Raw genomic sequence first — 17,984 nt, forward strand, 5'->3', positions numbered from 1 at the left:
CAAGGATGCTTTTATTGGTAGATATTATCCCCCTGCTAAAATTATATCTTTGAGGAGTAGCATAATGAATTTTAAACAATTAGATACTGAACATGTTGCTCAAGCTTGGGAAAGAATGAAATCTTTGGTTAAAAATTGCCCAACCCATGGACTGACTACTTGGATGATCATCCAAACCTTCTATGCAGGACTAAATTTTTCTTCACGGAATTTATTAGATTCAGCTGCTGGAGGTACCTTTATGTCCATCACTCTTGGTGAAGCAACAAAGCTTCTTGATAATATGATGATCAACTACTCTGAATGGCACACGGAAAGAGCTCCACAAGGTAAGAAGGTAAATTCTGTCAAAGAAACCTCTTCCTTGAGTGATAAGATTGATGCTATTATGTCTATGCTTGTGAATGATAGGACTAATATTGATCCTAATAATGTTCCATTAGCTTCATTGGTTGCACAAGAAGAACATGTTGATGTGAACTTCATTAAAAATAGTAATTTCAACAACAATGCTTACCGGAATAATTCTAGTAACAACTATAGGCCATATCCTTATAATAATGGCAACGGCTATGGTAATTCTTATGGGAATTCTTACAACAATAATAGGAGTTCACCCCCTGGACTTGAAGCCATGCTTAAAGAATTTATTAGTACACAAACTGCTTTTAACAAATCTGTTGAAGAAAAGCTTGGGAAAATTGATATACTTGCTTCTAAAGTCGATAGTCTTGCTGTTGATGTTGATCTTTTGAAATCGAAAGTTATGCCTAATGAGAATCATCATAATAAAATTGTTACTACAGCAAATGCCATTCAAGTTAGAATTAATGAGAATATAAGATTAATGGCTGAACTGCGTGCTAGGTGGGATAGAGAAGAAAATGAAAAACTAGCTAAAGAGAAGAATGTAGCTAAAGTTTGGACTATTACCACCACTAGTAATGCTAATGCTACACATGTTGCTGCACCTCCTACTAATACTAATAAAAGAATTGGTGTTAGCAATGTTTCCACTTCTAATGCAAAGCGCGAGAAACTGCTGAAAGCTGCTAAAGCCGAAATCGCTGTGATAAAGCTGCTGAATTTTTTTCCAACATTGGGGATGATGATCCCATTGCTTTAGATTATAATGGTTTGAATTTTGATGATTGCCACATCTCTGAAGTTATAAAGTTCTTACAAAAACTTGCTAAAAGTCCTAATGCTAGTGCTATAAATTTGGCTTTTACACATCATATTACAAATGCTCTCATAAAAACTAGAGAAGAGAAACTAGAGCGCGAAGCCTCTATTCCTAGAAAGCTAGAGGATGGTTGGGAGCCCATTATTAAAATGAAGGTTAAAGATTTTGATTGTAATGCTTTATGTGATCTTGGTACAAGTATTTCTGTTATGCCTAAGAAAATTTATAATATGTTTGACTTGCCACCGCTGAAAAATTGTTATTTGGATGTTAATCTTGCTGATCATTCTACAAAGAAACCTTTGGGTAAAGTTGATAATGTTCGCATTACCGTTAACAATAACCTTGTTCCCGTTGATTTTGTTGTCTTGGATATTGAATGCAATGCATCTTGTCCCATTATATTGGGAAGACCTTTTCTTCGAACTGTTGGTGCTATCATTGATATGAAGGAAGGTAATATAAAATATCAATTTCCTCTCAAGAAAGGTATGGAACACTTCCCTAGAAAGAGAATGAAGGTACCTTTTGATTCTATTATGAGAACCAATTATGATGTTGACACTTCGTCTCTTGATAATACTTGATACACACTTTCTGCGCCTAGCTGAAAGGCGTTAAAGAAAAGCGCTTATGGGAGACAACCCATGTTTTTTACCTACAGTACTTTGTTTTTATTTTGTGTCTTGGAAGTTGTTTACTACTGTAGCAACCTCTCCTTATCTTAGTTTTGTGTTTTATTGTGCCAAGTTAAGCCGTTGATAGAAAAGTAAGTACTAGATTTGGATTACTGCGCAGTTTCAGATTTCTTTGCTGTCACGAATCTGGGTCTACCTCCCTGTAGGTAGCTCAGAAAATTAAGCCAATTTACGTGCATGATCCCCAGATATGTACGCAACTTTCATTCAATTTGAGCATTTTCATTTGAGCAAGTCTGGTGCCATTTTAAAATTTGTCAATACGAACTATTCTGTTTTGACAGATTCTGCCTTTTATTTCGCATTGCCTCTTTTGCTATGTTGGATGAATTTCTTTGATCCACTAATGTCCAGTAGCATTATGCAATGTCCAGAAGTGTTAAGAATGATTGTGTCACCTCTGAATATGTTAATTTTTATTGCGCACTAACCCTCTAATGAGTTGTTTCGAGTTTGGTGTGGAGGAAGTTTTCAAGGATCAAGAGAGGAGTATGATGCAACATGATCAAGGAGAGTGAAAGCTCTAAGCTTGGGGATGCCCCGGTGGTTCACCCCTGCATATATCAAGAAGCCTCAAGCGTCTAAGCTTGGGGATGCCCAAGGCATCCCCTTCTTCATCGACAACATTATCAGGTTCCTCCCCTGAAACTATATTTTTATTCCATCACATCTTATGTGCTTTGCTTGGAGCGTCGGTTTGTTTTTGTTTTTGTTTTGTTTGAATAAAATGGATCCTAGCATTCACTTTATGGGAGAGAGACACGCTCCGCTGTAGCATATGAACAAGTATGTCCTTAGTTTCTACTCATAGTATTCATGGCGAAGTTTCTTCTTCGTTAAATTGTTATATGGTTGGAATTGGAAAATGATACATGTAGTAATTTGCTATAATGTCTTGGGTAATGTGATACTTGGCAATTGTTGTGCTAATTTTTAAGCTCTTGCATCATATGCTTTGCACCCATTAATGAAGAAATACATAGAGCATGCTAAAATTTGGTTTGCATATTTGGTTTCTCTAAGGTCTAGATAATTTCTAGTATTGAGTTTGAACAACAAGGAAGACGGTGTAGAGTCTTATAATGTTTTCAATATGTCTTTTATGTGAGTTTTGCTGCACCGGTTCATCCTTGTGTTTGTTTCAAATAAGCCTTGCTAGCCTAAACCTTGTATCGAGAGGGAATACTTCTCATGCATCCAAAATACTTGAGCCAACCACTATGCCATTTGTGTCCACCATACCTACCTACTACATGGTATTTTCCGCCATTCCAAAGTAAATTGCTTGAGTGCTACCTTTAAAATTCCATCATTCACCTTTGCAATATATAGCTCATGGGACAAATAGCTTAAAAACTATTGTGGTATTGAATATGTAATTATGCACTTTATCTCTTATTAAGTTGCTTGTTGTGCGATAACCATGTTCACTGAAGACGCCATCAACTACTCTTTGTTGAATTTCATGTGAGTTGCTATGCATGTCCGTCTTGTCTGAAGTAAGAGAGATCTACCACCTTATGGTTAAGCATGCATATTGTTAGAGAAGAACATTGGGCCGCTAACTAAAGCCATGATCCATGGTGGAAGTTTCAGTTTTGGACAAATATCCTCAATCTCAAATGAGAAAATTATTAATTATTGTTACATGCTTATGCATAAAAGAGGAGTCCATTATCTGTTGTCTATGTTGTCCCGGTATGGATGTCTAAGTTGAAGAATAATCAATAGCGAGAAATCCAATGCGAGCTTTCTCTTTAGACCTTTGTACATGCGGCATAGAGGTACCCCTTTGTGACACTTGGTTAAAACATGTGCATTATGATGATCCGGTAGTCCAAGCTAATTAGGACAAGGTGCGGGCACTATTAGTATACTATGCATGAGGCTTGCAACTTGTAAGATATAATTTACATGATACATATGCTTTATTACTACCGTTGACAAAATTGTTTCATGTTTTCAAAATCAAAGCTCTAGCACAAATATAGCAATCGATGCTTTTCCTCTATGAGGACCATTCTTTTACTTTCATGTTGAGTCAGTTCACCTATTTCTCTCCACCTCAAGAAGCAAACACTTGTGTGAACTGTGCATTGATTCCTACATATTTGCATATTGCACTTATTATATTACTCTATGTTGACAATATCCATGAGATATACATGTTATAAGTTGAAAGCAACCGCTGAAACTTAATCTTCCTTTGTGTTGCTTCAATGCCTTTACTTTGAATTATTGCTTTACGAGTTAACTCTTATGCAAGACTTATTGATGCTTGTCTTGAAGTGCTATTCATGAAAAGTCTTTGCCTTATGATTCACTTGTTTACTCATGTCATATACATTGTTTTGATCGCTGCATTCACTACATATGCTTTACAAATAGTATGATCAAGGTTATGATGGCATGTCACTCCAGAAATTATCTGTGTTATCGTTTTACCTGCTCGGGACGAGCAGAACTAAGCTTGGGGATGCTGATACGTCTCCGACGTATCGATAATTTCTTATGTTCCAAGCCACATTATTGATGTTCTCTACATGTTTTATGCACACTTTATGTCATATTCGTGCATTTTACGGAACTAACCTATTAACAAGATGCCGAAGTGCCGATTCTTTGTTTTTCTGCTTTTTTTGGTTTCAGAAATCCTAGTAACGAAATATTCTCGGAATTGGACGAAATCAACGCCCAGGGTCCTATTTTGCCACGAAGCTTCCAGAAGACCGAAGAGTCAACGAAGTGGGGCCACGAGGTGGCCACACCCTAGGGCGGCGCGGCCCCCCCTTGGCCGCGCGGCCCTGTGGTGTGGGCCCCTCGTGCCGCCTCCTGACCTGCCCTTCCGCCTACTTAAAGCCTCCATCGCGAAACCCCCAGTACCGAGAGCCACGATACAGAAAACCTTACTGAGACGCCGCCGCCGCCGATCCCATCTCGGGGGATCCAGGAGATCGCCTCCGGCACCCTGCCGGAGAGGGGAATCATCTCCCGGAGGACTCTACGCCGCCATGGTCGCCTCCGGTGTGATGTGTGAGTAGTCTACCCCTGGACTATGGGTCCATAGCAGTAGCTAGATGGTTGTCTTCTCCCCATTGTGCTATCATTGTCGGATCTTGTGAGCTGCCTAACATGATCAAGATCATCTATCTGTAATTCTATATGTTGCGTTTGTTGGGATCCGATGAATAGAGAATACTTGTTATGTTGATTATCAAAGTTATATCTATGTGTTGTTTATGATCTTGCATGCTCTCCGTTACTAGTAGATGCTCTGGCCAAGTAGATGCTTGTAACTCCAAGAGGGAGTATTTATGCTCGATAGTGGGTTCATGCCTGCATTGACACCTGGGACAGTGACAGAAAGTTCTAAGGTTGTGTTGTGCTGTTGCCACTAGGGATAAAACATTGATGCTATGTCTAAGGATGTAGTTGTTGATTACATTACGCACCATACTTAATGCAATTGTCTGTTGCTTTGCAACTTAATACTGGAAGGGGTTCGGATGATAACCTGAAGGTGGACTTTTTAGGCATAGATGCAGTTGGATGGCGGTCTATGTACTTTGTCGTAATGCCCAATTAAATCTCACTATACTCATCATGATATGTATGTGCATGGTCATGCTCTATTTATTTGTCAATTGCCCAACTGTAATTTGTTCACCCAACATGCTGTTTGTCTTATGGGAGAGACACCTCTAGTGAACTGTGGACCCCGGTCCAATTCTCTTTACTGAAATACAATCTCTTTGCAATCTTGTTTTACTGTTTTTACGCAAACAATCATCTTCCACACAATACGGTTAATACTTTGTTACAGCAAGCCGGTGAGATTGACAACCTCACTGTTTCGTTGGGGCAAAGTACTTTGGTTGTGTTGTGCAGGTTCCACGTTGGCGCCGGAATCCCTGGTGTTGCGCCGCACTACATCCCGCCGCCATCAACCTTCAACGTGCTTCTTGGCTCCTCCTGGTTCGATAAACCTTGGTTTCTTTCTGAGGGAAAACTTGCTGCTGTGCGCATCATACCTTCCTCTTGGGGTTCCCAACGAACGTGTGAGTTACACGCCATCACCAGCGCGTACTCATTATCCGACACAAGGATCAATCAGGTGTTATATTTCCAGTTAACTACTATTTGCAAAATTTATTTAGCCAAATATTTTTTTTTGCACGTATTTGCGTGCGGAATTTGGTCGCTTCAATACAACAGCGGATCGGAACAACCTTCGACTACTTCACCATCGCGCACTCGCCTATCTTGGGGGCTCATCATCGCGCACCCGCTAGCGTGGACTCGTTATCGTGGATTCGATACACTCGGGGGCTCGCCCTTCGAGGATCCACCACATCTACTGCGTCCTCTTCATCGACTGCGTCCGCAACACGACATGCTTCCATGTCGACCCCTCCGTACCGAATAAAAAAAAACTATGTGTTTCTCTTCCAAGAGTCAATTATTATTTACTTTCGCCGCACCCGACGCTTGAGGGCTACGTCTTTGCATCATTACAACAAACACACGAATACTCGGGGGTTGCAAAGTAAACTATCAATTTCGCTGGATAAACACCTTAATTTATATCATCGAATCTGAGCGTCCGACACCTCACATGCGACCTGAGTAGCTCCTGATCCTCGTCCGATCCTTGAAAACTCCAACCCGGTTGCAGCCCAACTGACAACCTCAATATTTTCTTAAAATATTTTTAAAAATCTGGCAAAAATTAAAATCTTCATGCTTTCATATTTCCCTTTAGAATTTTGATAACTTTAAAAGTTGTATGGGATGTAACTTTTTGAGACGATCATTTTAATTGGTTATACATTTTTTCTGATGTCATATGCAAAAAATGTCAAAAATCAAATTTGTTAATTTTTCCTAATAGTAGGTTGTGTAATATACACGAATATCAAAAGATTTTTTTTTAAATTTTTTTTAATCATTTTCTGCTAGTCTTATGAAGTTTAAAAAGGCGATCCAGAGGGGGGTGCATGGAGAGAAAAAAGGCAGGGCTTGTGCCGACGGCTTGACCCCCGACATAGTTCTAGAGGAAATAAAAATCACGGAGTCTCCTCACCATTATGGTGGAGACCTTCGACGGTCTTGTTTTGTGCCGACGGTGACCATTGACATAAACTTTCTGTGCCGACGACCTTCTTCGCGGCCTGTCTTGTTCGACACATTGATGTTTTCCTGTAGTGAGGAGGTGTGGAACGCTCCATAGGATGGACTGAAGATCTTTGGAACCATTAGAGCCTACGCGTTACTGGTTTTCGATATGTGCTAATGAAAGATCGTCTCAGTCTGAGCGTCGAAGGAGATGAGATGGATCCATCCTGGTAAACCGAAGGAACAAATCAAACAAGTACAACCACTCTACGTACGCGCGTAGTTGAAGAGGTCGCCCTCAAGTCAGAGGCCGTTACGCTGAGACCGACACGGCGCCGTTTGCGAGTCATATACACTTTTGGTACCACAACTTGTATCGGATGTGCAGTTTAGTACCACATCTTGAAAAACGTGCATCTATGGTACCACAACTTGTATTAAGAGAGCAAATATGTACCAAGTCATTTGACATGTGGCATTTTACATTTTGCACAAACACCCCTATATTATTTTTATGGCGCATGTCTCCTTGGCGATGCCTTACAGGCAGGTCCCACCTATCAGTGTATCAGTGTACAAAGAGATAAGAAATATTTAAAAAACATATGTGTAGAGATGGGATATTTGAACACAAGACCACATACTGTCAAGCTATATACTTGAACACCAACAGACCGCATGATCATTTGTGCTGAATTTTAGGCCAGCTTATTATATTTATACTCTCTCTGAACGCACAAACACACGTCCAAGTGCATGGCCGTGCTATTGCCATGCTGATGTGCACCCAGCCGTACGCCGATCTACGTGTCTGCTCTATACAATGATGTCGGCACTCTACGGTGTCATGTCTATAGAAGCGCTGGCACAGGCGACAGGTTGCCATGCTTGGCGTGGCGTCGACGAGCTTGTCGGTGCCATAAGCGATCACGACCATTCGTAGGTGAGGAGGCGCTTTCTCGTGCTCACCGTCGCCGTCCTCGACCCGATGTTCATCTGCTGCCGTGCCTTGCAACAGGTGAAGCCCGCGCCCTCTACTCCGTAGGGAGGATGCTAGGGCTTAGAGCATCTCCACTCGTCCCCACATACGCCGTCCGGTGCCAGACCATATGGGGCGGGAGGGGTGCCGGGCGTAACCCCTAAATACGGGGGCACCGGCGCCTAGCCCCACCCTCTAAACTCCTGTCCCCAAATTCGAAAATTAAAAACATAGGCCGATCAGACCTACCGCGCATCCCGCTCTACTACCAGCAGGCGGAGTGCATGAAGCCGCCTCTACAGAGGCCGCCGACAAGGACGACGACGTCTGGGAGCTCGCGCACCAGATCTTCAATCGCTGGCGACCGCACGGGCTCGGCCGCGCACGCGCCACCTTCGGGTGGCATCGTCATCGTCGACGGAGCGAGGCGCGCGTCTTCGGCTCCGGCCCGTCGGACGACGGGGTCGATCCACCGCCGCTGCCTCAAGGAGGAGGACGTCGCGGGCTCGCCACCACTTCCGCCGGCGAAAAGGCAATGGTGGGAGATGGAGGCGGAGGCGTAGGCGGACCTCCGTGGCGGTGATGACCCGGAGGAATTCCCCGCGCAAAACTACATCGTCGGTCGCTCCGTCGAGGAGGACTACTAGCAGATGAGGACGGACCCATGGCAGGCGGCGGTGTGGTCCGCCAGGAACCAGGGCGCCAACTTCGTCGACCTCGCCGGACCTTTCGAGCCGCTGGCGCCAAAGGAGGAGGAGGACGATGATTGGTCCTTTGGCTCATCCAACGACGACGGCGACGACACCAACAACCTCGACTTCAGCGCCATCGACGCACGCAGTCGTTAGTTGTTTTAGTTTAAATTCGAGTAACTTTTGTATAAAACTAATGAATATTCGTATGAATTTTGTTTTTTTAAATGTCATTTACATTTGAATTTCTATTGAGGCTGCTATATGGGAGGCGTGGAAACACCATCGCTAAATACAGGATGCTCTGCCGACGTCTTTAATGCTTTGCCGTCTCCTATACGGCAGTGCCGACGCCTATTTAGGTAGCGCCGGTGGATATGTTCTTACTCCCGTGTATGTGTCGTGGTGGTTCTGCGACCCATTTCCTTCACGATCGAGTGCACGAGCACGGTGGACACCTGCGCATGCACGTCGTACTATCGTGTGCTTATAGTATACGTATAGGTTAAATCTAATATATCCTATGAATGGTTTACAGCTGCGATGGCAAGCACCTGTGTTTGGGAGGCAAGGGTGCTGTGTTCGAATCACATCTTTATTATTTATTTTTTACCTCTTTCTTTGTATACTGAACAGGTGGGACCCGCTTGTACCTGTAAGGCATCATAAGAAAAAATATAGGGGTGTTTGTGTAAAATTTACAACGCCACATGTCAGCTCTACAATGACTTGATACCTATTTGCTTCCTTAATACAAGTTGTGGTACCACAGATTCATGTTTTGCAAGATGTGAATGGTTTACACCCCTATGAATGGTTTACAGCTGCGATGGCAAGCACCTGTGTTTGGGAGGCAAGGGTGCTGTGTTCGAATCACATCTTTATTATTTATTTTTTACCTCTTTCTTTGTATACTGAACAGGTGGGACCCGCTTGTACCTGTAAGGCATCATAAGAAAAAATATAGGGGTGTTTGTGTAAAATTTACAACGCCACATGTCAGCTCTACAATGACTTGATACCTATTTGCTTCCTTAATACAAGTTGTGGTACCACAGATTCATGTTTTGCAAGATGTGGTATTAAACTGCACATCCGATACAAGTTGTGGTACTAAAAACGTATATAACTCTCTCATTCTCATCGCATTCGCATCATCGATGGCTCCGAGGTCGTCCGTCGGCTAACTGACGCAGCTCAGTAAGCTCCCGGATAACTTAGCGCAGGTGTGCACGTACGTCCATTGCTTGTTCGCACTGCTATCTGTCCTCGTCGTCCTCGACTTTGAGTCTTTGAGTAAGACCGGCGCGATGTGATCGGTGACATCTTTATTATTTGTTTTTTACCTCTTTCTTTGTATACTGAACAGGTGGGACCCGCTTGTACCTGTAAGGCATCATAAGAAAAAATATAGGGGTGTTTGTGTAAAATTTACAACGCCACATGTCAGCTCTACAATGACTTGATACCTATTTGCTCCCTTAATACAAGTTGTGGTACCACAGATTCATGTTTTGCAAGATGTGGTATTAAACTGCACATCCGATACAAGTTGTGGTACCAAAAACGTATATAACTCTCTCATTCTCATCGCATTCGCATCATCGATGGCTCCGAGGTCGTCCGTCGGCTGACTGACGCAGCTCAGTAAGCTCCCGGATAACTTAGCGCAGGTGTGCACGTACGTCCATTGCTTGTTCGCACTGCTATCTGTCCTCGTCGTCCTCGACTTTGAGTCTTTGAGTAAGACCGGCGCGATGTGATCGGTGACAGATGCGTTGGGTTCAAAGCTACGCTGCTGTTTTCTATTCCTGCAAGTGTAAACGTCGAGGTAGTTTTCTCCCTGATTCGTGGATTGGGCATTGAGCGGAGATCCAATCGATAGATTATTCTAGCCCGCCATGGCGCCGCTAAGCTCGTTATTACCAAGAACATAGCCTAATAGACTACGGGATTTATCCTAAGCAGATGACACAGAGCCACAGATCACTGCATTTCTCATTTCTGGCAGGATCGCCGATCGCGACCCTGAATATTCATAGCAGATAATTACGATCGTCGCCGGAAACTTCCGGTGGTTATCTATCATCGAATGTCAATTCGGCGCAAGTACGGGGCCACGCGTAAGTGCATCGATCCCTAGTGAATATCACCACTTCGCTCTCATCCGTGACAGCGACTTGAGCTCAGTTATAAAGAAATGGGTGCGTTACCGGAAAGGCTGCCGCAGTGATCTTTTACTAACTGGATCGAGAAAAAGACAGTGGACATCGAAGTAGTTGCTGTCAAGCCGGTAACTTGTTGCAATATGATTTGCAAGAAACTGGTTAATCGATTGCAAGGAACTGCGGAAGAAACTCTTGCCAAGCTGCACTTACGGTATACCTTCAGTCTTCAGGCGTGTCTGTCGTGCTTAGCGAATTGCAAACGCTTTGTTGTTGTTTTTTGTAACTATTATTTTTCTTGAACGGGTACAAAATATTTAATTTCCCCAAATCTATTAACCAAGAGAGTTTGTGACAACAAGAACAAAGAAAAAAAATACATAGAGGCCTACACTCTCCCTGGCACGATTTCGCTCAAACATTCCACGACCGTGATAACCCGAAGACTTGCCTCCTTTCTGACATTCTCAAGGATGACTAGAGACATAGCGTGCTTATTTCGAAAGACGCATGAGTTTTCTTTGTTCCAAATCTCCCAAGAGATGAGCAAGACGAGAGAGACCATTCCTTTGAGGTTGGGAGTAGAACCATCCGACATCTTTAGCCACCACTTTTTAGTGGAAAGTGTTATCCATTGAAGAGTGTTAATTAAGAGCGTAGAGGCCCAAACCAATCTTTAACGAAGCCTCAAAGATAGAATGGAGAACCTAGAATGCACAAGTAGGTGATGGACCGATTCCGGTGTTCTCTTGCAAAGTGGTGTCTACAATTTAGCCACTTCGTCTTCTCCAACCGGTCGGCCATCAAAAGACTGATTTGAATACCAAGGCAAGCAAAGAGCTGAACTTTGGGAGCCACTCAAATCTTCCTTGTCACTCTTTTCATGTTGGACAATGTTGTTCCAAGGAATTGTGCTTTATATGCGGATGCCGCTGAGTACTTCCAGTAGCTGTGAAATCCCAAGTGATGTCGTCATCAATGTCTTCGTTGAGATGAACATGCCGTATTTGAATCCAAAGGTTGATACATTGATGGGAGTGCGTACTCTATCGGAAAATGTTCATCCATGTGTGTTATCCCAATCGAAGCATCTTGATACAAAACTTGCATCTCACTCCATTTCTTTCTCTTAGAAGCCTCATAAACATACGTGGGGCGAGGTCTTTCGGTGCTAAACCTTGAAGCTATGCATGGGGCAGCCAGCTCAAAAAAGAAGTCTTTTTTTCGGTTGCAAACAGTGACGGAGGTGGGGGCATAGAAACAAAAATCCACATCATCAATGGTGGTTCCGGGTCCCAACCCACATGTTTTCGGGTTGCTTCATCTCCAACAATGGCTGTCTCAATCGAAGAGTCCGCGCAAATTTGTCGGTGGAGTACACTAAGACCTCCAATTTACCTTGCATTGCCATTCCGTGGTTTAGTTCGAAGCCAACCAAAGGAAAGCCCTCTCCAGCTTATTGATATTCTTGATGGTGGGCTGTCTGCAACTAGTATTACTCCTGAAGGTTCGCTTTTTTATGTCTGCAACAAATGTCAAAAAGCATCGACGATAATGCTGCGACAGTACTCGCAATGGTGGGCACGCACATTGCATGATTGCGCGCATCACACGCCATGTAGTGTAGGAGAGTAGGAGACTCTTGTTAGGTCGGGAGACCTATGCCACCGAGATGACACAACATTGTCTTCCTCCTCTCGGCCGGCTCGACCGATCGAGGCAGGCTCTCGCGTCATCATGCACACCATGCACACTTGATGCTTGCGTCGTACGAGCGGCGCTAACCCTGCAGGCAGGCCCCGAGCCATGCGAAGGCCAAAATGGCCGATGCCAGGTTTGCGTCGGTTCATGCTCGGTCGCGCCGAGGAACGACGCCCAACTTGCGCCTAGCGGCGGGTGGAGCGCTAGCCCAGCTCCGGCCGTCGTAGGAAGCGGCCGGCAACAACGCTCGGGTCAAGGTCCCTTACTCGTCTGTTCAATTTTCGGTCGTGTACGTTGACCCTTAGCCCTTAGCTAGGGCTATCCTATCCTTCCCTAGGACCTCTAGCTTGGACCGTACAGGCCAATTCACCGAGAGGTTCCGTTTGTCAACCAATCACTAAAACTGGGTTGCTGCTAGTAGACGAGAAGGCCAGAAAATACGCATAGACTGGTTGTACCAGAATGAGAAATCAGGGCCATGCATGGATAAATGATATGGATAGATGGGTATGGATGGATAGGCGGCTAGAAGTGCACGGCGCACGTACGCAAGAGGAACAGTCGAACAGAATCCACGCTGGAATCTGCATACCTTTCTAGTTCTAGTGTCATGGCTGCTGCCTAGCTTTTCAATGAGCTGAGAGCATCTCCAGTCGTTTGGGGGACGGCGGACAAGAAATGGAGAATAATGCATTTCAGTCGCGTCCCCTAAAACTAAATAGCGCCTCATTTTACATCTGGCGTCCCCGGTAGAGACTATATGAACAGAGTCTCTACCGGGAACGCCGGGCACCAAAATAGTGTCCGAAAGCATGCATGCAGTCCCTACTTCCCACATGTCATTCTTTTTTCCCACACTTTCTCTCACCTACTTTTCCCACATGGGGTGGCCCCCTTTATTAAAATGCATGCATCTGGACGCTGTTTGAGGGACGCAGCTGGGAAGGGTCTCTTTTTTTTACAGATTTTTAGTCTCTTTTTGTCCGCACGGTCCCAAACGTGCCCCAAATCATTTGTGCCGGACGTTTTTTGAGGAACACGGCTGAAGATGCTCTGATCACTGCAAGTCCGCAATCCAATCCTGACTTTCCGGACCGAATCCAACCCTGCTAGTACTAGTAAATCAGACAGTTCAACCAAATTAATTTACGTGTACTCCATTTTTTTAGAACTTATGAATACTGTAACTAACCAACTACTTCTTTTAATTCATAATAAGAGTCACCTGGATACTATGGATACTACTTTCTGGGTGGAGATTTAGTGCACATGGGACATCAATGGTCCTGTTTTTTCTTACGAAAATAAGAAATCATATTTATGAGTTTCAAAAAAAAAACCTAGATATAGGCAATGTTGTATACCATTGTGCAAAATATCAAATCCAAATAATTTGTCTTCTGAGCTACGTACACAAAAAAAACAAATGTGTAGATATGAGTATGTATTTCAATCTCCAAAAATCTTAGATTTTGCCATCTTTTGTCTAGCCCACAATAACAATAATTTCGGGTTGAGATTTTGCATGCTTAAAGGATACACACCAGTGTAAAAATCCAGAACTATTTTCAAGTATCTTTAAGTCTTCAAAATATGTTTTTTATTTTTTAGTACGAAGAAAACACTAGAGTTTGGGAACCAAGAACACTTTCTGATACTAACCATGCTAATGCTACCTCCGTATATAATCAATATACGTCCAAATTTAAACAAATCTAAGACATATTTTTATGGATGGAGACGATACTATATTATTTGCTTGATTAACTAGGATGGTGCGCCACTACTACTATTCATCCCAGAGTGCACATACAGCTACATGAGTACATGTTACTGCCGCATAGCCAGATCAACGGTTGGTGCAAGGTCAAATCTGGCTTACCGGTTGACCTCTGTTTTATGACTCTCTCTGTTTAATAATTTTTGTCATGGTTTAGTTCAAATTATGAAATAGATGGAGTATCTATCTCGGCAGACTAGGGGTTCTTGATCGACCGTTGGAGATCCACAAAGATCATATCTTAGAAAATGGGAATAGTTCTACTTTTAAGGACTATGTAGTGAGAAACCATACATAATATTTATCGGGATTCATATCCCAGGAACGTGAGAAATCTGGTCCGTACACACCGCAACATAATCGTTCCAATTTCCTAAACATAAGAAGGGATGGCAACCTTCCATTTTTCAACTTTTGACGCCACGTGTCAAAAAAAATTGGGTCACAGCTTCTCTCTCTCTCTCTCTCTCTCTCTCTCTCTCTCTCTCTCCTTTTTGGACATCGCCAATAGCTTTTCTCCATGTCACATTAAATTTTTGTTCCTTTTCTTGAACACGAAATTTTCGGTCGAAGTTGATATCGGTTACACGCCTACTCTGCGGTCTCCGTTGACACTACTGGAAAATGTCCTGTTTACATCCATAATATCAGTTTTTCATGCCTGACAACAATATAAACATGATTCACAGTAGCTAAGTTTTCCCTCAGCCCCATGAAAGGTTTCCGGAATTTGTCTAGATTTGGATGTAACTTGACACAAAATAGCATATAGATGCATCCAAATTTTGAAAACCTTAGACAACTTCCATGGGAGAAAGGGAGTACTAAGTTTAACCAGCTGTAAACATCGCAACGCAGCAAATTTGAACCTTTCTTTAAAAAATCACATAAAAATGGGTAACTTGAGTGAAAAGGATTGAGTGCCAAATCCTATATTCCAGTATTGTGCTTGGCAGTTGGCAGTAGAGCAGCACGTACTATGAACGATGAAACCATTCCCAATCAAGGTTACACGACGTACGAGATTCTGGTCAAATCAAATGGCAGATGATCCTCGACCTTGTCGTCTGACGTCATCGTTTTCGTCTGGCCTATAAATACGTACACCATCAATGGTTTTGTCCTCAATTCACCAGAGCAGAACACACCTGCAAACAAACACGCAAACGAGAGGCGCCCGCCCGTAAGCAACATGGAGTTCACTGGAGAAGTCGACGACTTCGATTTGGCTCTCATTCGCCAGCACCTACTCGGAACCGACGGCTGCTTCCCGGCGACGGCGGCTAGCCACCAGGCCCCATTTTGCGACGACGTCACCTTCCCCGTGCTGCCACTACCTTCCACGGTGGAACCGGCGGCGTACCAGCCCATGTCATTCTTCACGCAGCACCTGGAGCAGCAACAGATGAAGGGGTACATAGACCTGCCACGGGAGTACGTGAACTCCTCTGCACCCGGGGTCGAGACATCGGCGTTCCGACCGCCGGAACTGGCCGCACCGGCGCCGGTGATGATGATACAGTTCGGCGGCGAGCCATCTCCTGTGGCTCTGAGAGCACCGCCGTCGCTGAGCATCTCCGTGCCGTCCGGCCCGGGCTCGTTCGGGTGGGCTACCGCGGTTGCACCACCGCCTCCAGCAGCGGCCGCGGAGGACTTCCGCAAGTACCGCGGCGTGCGGCAGCGGCCATGGGGCAAGTACGCGGCGGAGATCAGAGACCCGAAGCGACGAGGCTCCCGCGTGTGGCTCGGCACCTACGACACATCGAAGGAGGCCGCGCACGCTTACGACCGTGCCGCGTTCCGGATGCGCGGCGCGAAAGCCATTCTCAATTTCCCCAACGATGTCGGCAGTCGCGGCGCTGAGCTCTGGGCGCCTCCCGCTCCCGTGTCCGAGGCCGCCGCCGCGGCAACGAACAAACGGAAGAGATCCCAGGAGGAGGAGGAGCCCGATGTGGAGGTGATGGGAGTGGTAATAAACAAGGCCGTCAAGACCGAGGCGCCGTCGCCGTCGTCCGCCCAGGTGTTGTTGGACACGCCCTCGTCCATGTCGACATGGACAGCATCTTCGACCGTGACATCGGCGGCTACGACGCCGGAGGGAGGTTTTCCTCCGACGCCATCGAGCTCCGGCTGGGATCAGTACTGGGAGGTCTTGCTCGGAGGCATGCCGCTTCTGTCTCCCCTGTCGCCGCACCCGACGTTGGGGTTCCCGCAGCTGACCGTTAGTTAAGAGGCACAGGTGGGGTTAACTAGTAAGCTGGTGTTAGCGAGAGAACGGCATGTCTCCGCTTGGACACACGTCTTTGGAGCTTGGCCAGGTTATGTGTGCGTTTGCAAAGAGACATGCATGGGGATCGATCGATCCATGCTTGTAAAGAATAAACAAAGGATGTGACATTGAGTTCGGTATGTAAGTGATGTAAATTGATTGAAGTTAAAACTGTTTAGTGAGTTTGTATGTATTTTACCATGTTGATTCTCTCTCTTAATTACTTTTATTATTATTATTATTTGCACACAAGTGATTGGAGGGGGTGGGTTGGGTGGGATCTTGTGGTGCTAGGGTTTGGGTAGGTTAGGGTTTTAGTGGGGCTCCGCCATGGGATCTGTAAAGGAGGAGGAGGGGGTGGTAGGGAGATGGTCGACGGGGCATCGGCTTGCCAGAACCAATCAAGATTGCTGGAGACGGAGTGGATTGAGAGGAGAGGGGCGGGGCGGGGACGTGGTCCCGATGGATTGGGGAAAAACAAGAGGGATGTAGCTGATGGTTGCACCAAAGCTAAGAGAGTGGCGATTGTTGCGTGCACGGGGCCTCCAGTGCACATATCAACCATCCAATTCACTGTGTGCGCTTTAAGATTTGCATATCCAGAGAATATTTGCATGTAGACTACCCCACACTAATATTCTCTCACATTCTCTAGTACACTAATTTTGTTTCTAGTACTGGATTTAAAATAGCCACATCTATTGGAATACATATCGGAATGGAGAGGTCTCCCCTTTTTCCGCCCGACTCTTTGATCTTAAAATTAAGAATGTTGGTTTTAGAACGAGTGATTGCCCTTCTCCGACCCTTACAACCCAACCACCCAACACACATAGAGGCGGTGAAGGGAAAGCCCCCATTGATAGAAAAAAACAACCCAGAACCCTTTGGGGTTATCCCGCGCTTGTTTTATTCTTCGTCGCCTTAATAACTCCTTAAGTACGTAACTAGAAATATGCAAAATTACATTTCTTTTAATTTGTAATAATGCGCTCATCTCTTGCTTGTTTTTGAGTATGCAAGGCACTCAAGATGATGATTCTTGCTTATAAAAATTAAAGGTGTCGCAATTTTCCCCCTCCCACCGCTCTCACCTCTGAACAGTACTCTTGAGAGTCTCCCCTCTTCCTCCGGCTCTCCCCTCTCTCGCCGCCGGCGGCTCTGCCGTCTGGAGACGATGGGAGGGGAGGGGCTGGCCCTCTGTGCTTAGTAGTAGATCTAGTAGGTTTAGGTTTAGTGAGTATGGTGCCTTTGTGCCGTATGGCGTGATGCCGAGGGGAGGTTCACCGTGGTGGCGCTCGGGCGGCCATCGATGGTGGGTGAGGTGGATGCTGCTGGCCATCGTGCTCCGGAGGTTGGAGTCGATGATGGCGGTTGGCTCTCCTTCCGTTCCCCTTCT

General features: G+C 44.9%; 1 protein-coding gene across 1 annotated transcript; it reads left to right on the top strand.

The window, feature by feature from the left end:
- The first annotated feature begins 15,460 nt into the window (after positions 1–15,460).
- On the top strand, positions 15,461–16,706 carry LOC127335822 (ethylene-responsive transcription factor 5-like). Its single transcript, XM_051362557.2, has one exon. It carries the CDS (start codon positions 15,509–15,511, stop codon positions 16,544–16,546), a length of 1,038 nt encoding a protein of 345 aa, XP_051218517.1. The 5' UTR covers positions 15,461–15,508; the 3' UTR covers positions 16,547–16,706.
- The last annotated feature ends 1,278 nt before the right edge of the window (positions 16,707–17,984 follow it).

This window comes from Lolium perenne, chromosome 2 (genome assembly GCF_019359855.2).
Source record: "Lolium perenne isolate Kyuss_39 chromosome 2, Kyuss_2.0, whole genome shotgun sequence".
NCBI lineage: Eukaryota > Viridiplantae > Streptophyta > Magnoliopsida > Poales > Poaceae > Lolium > Lolium perenne.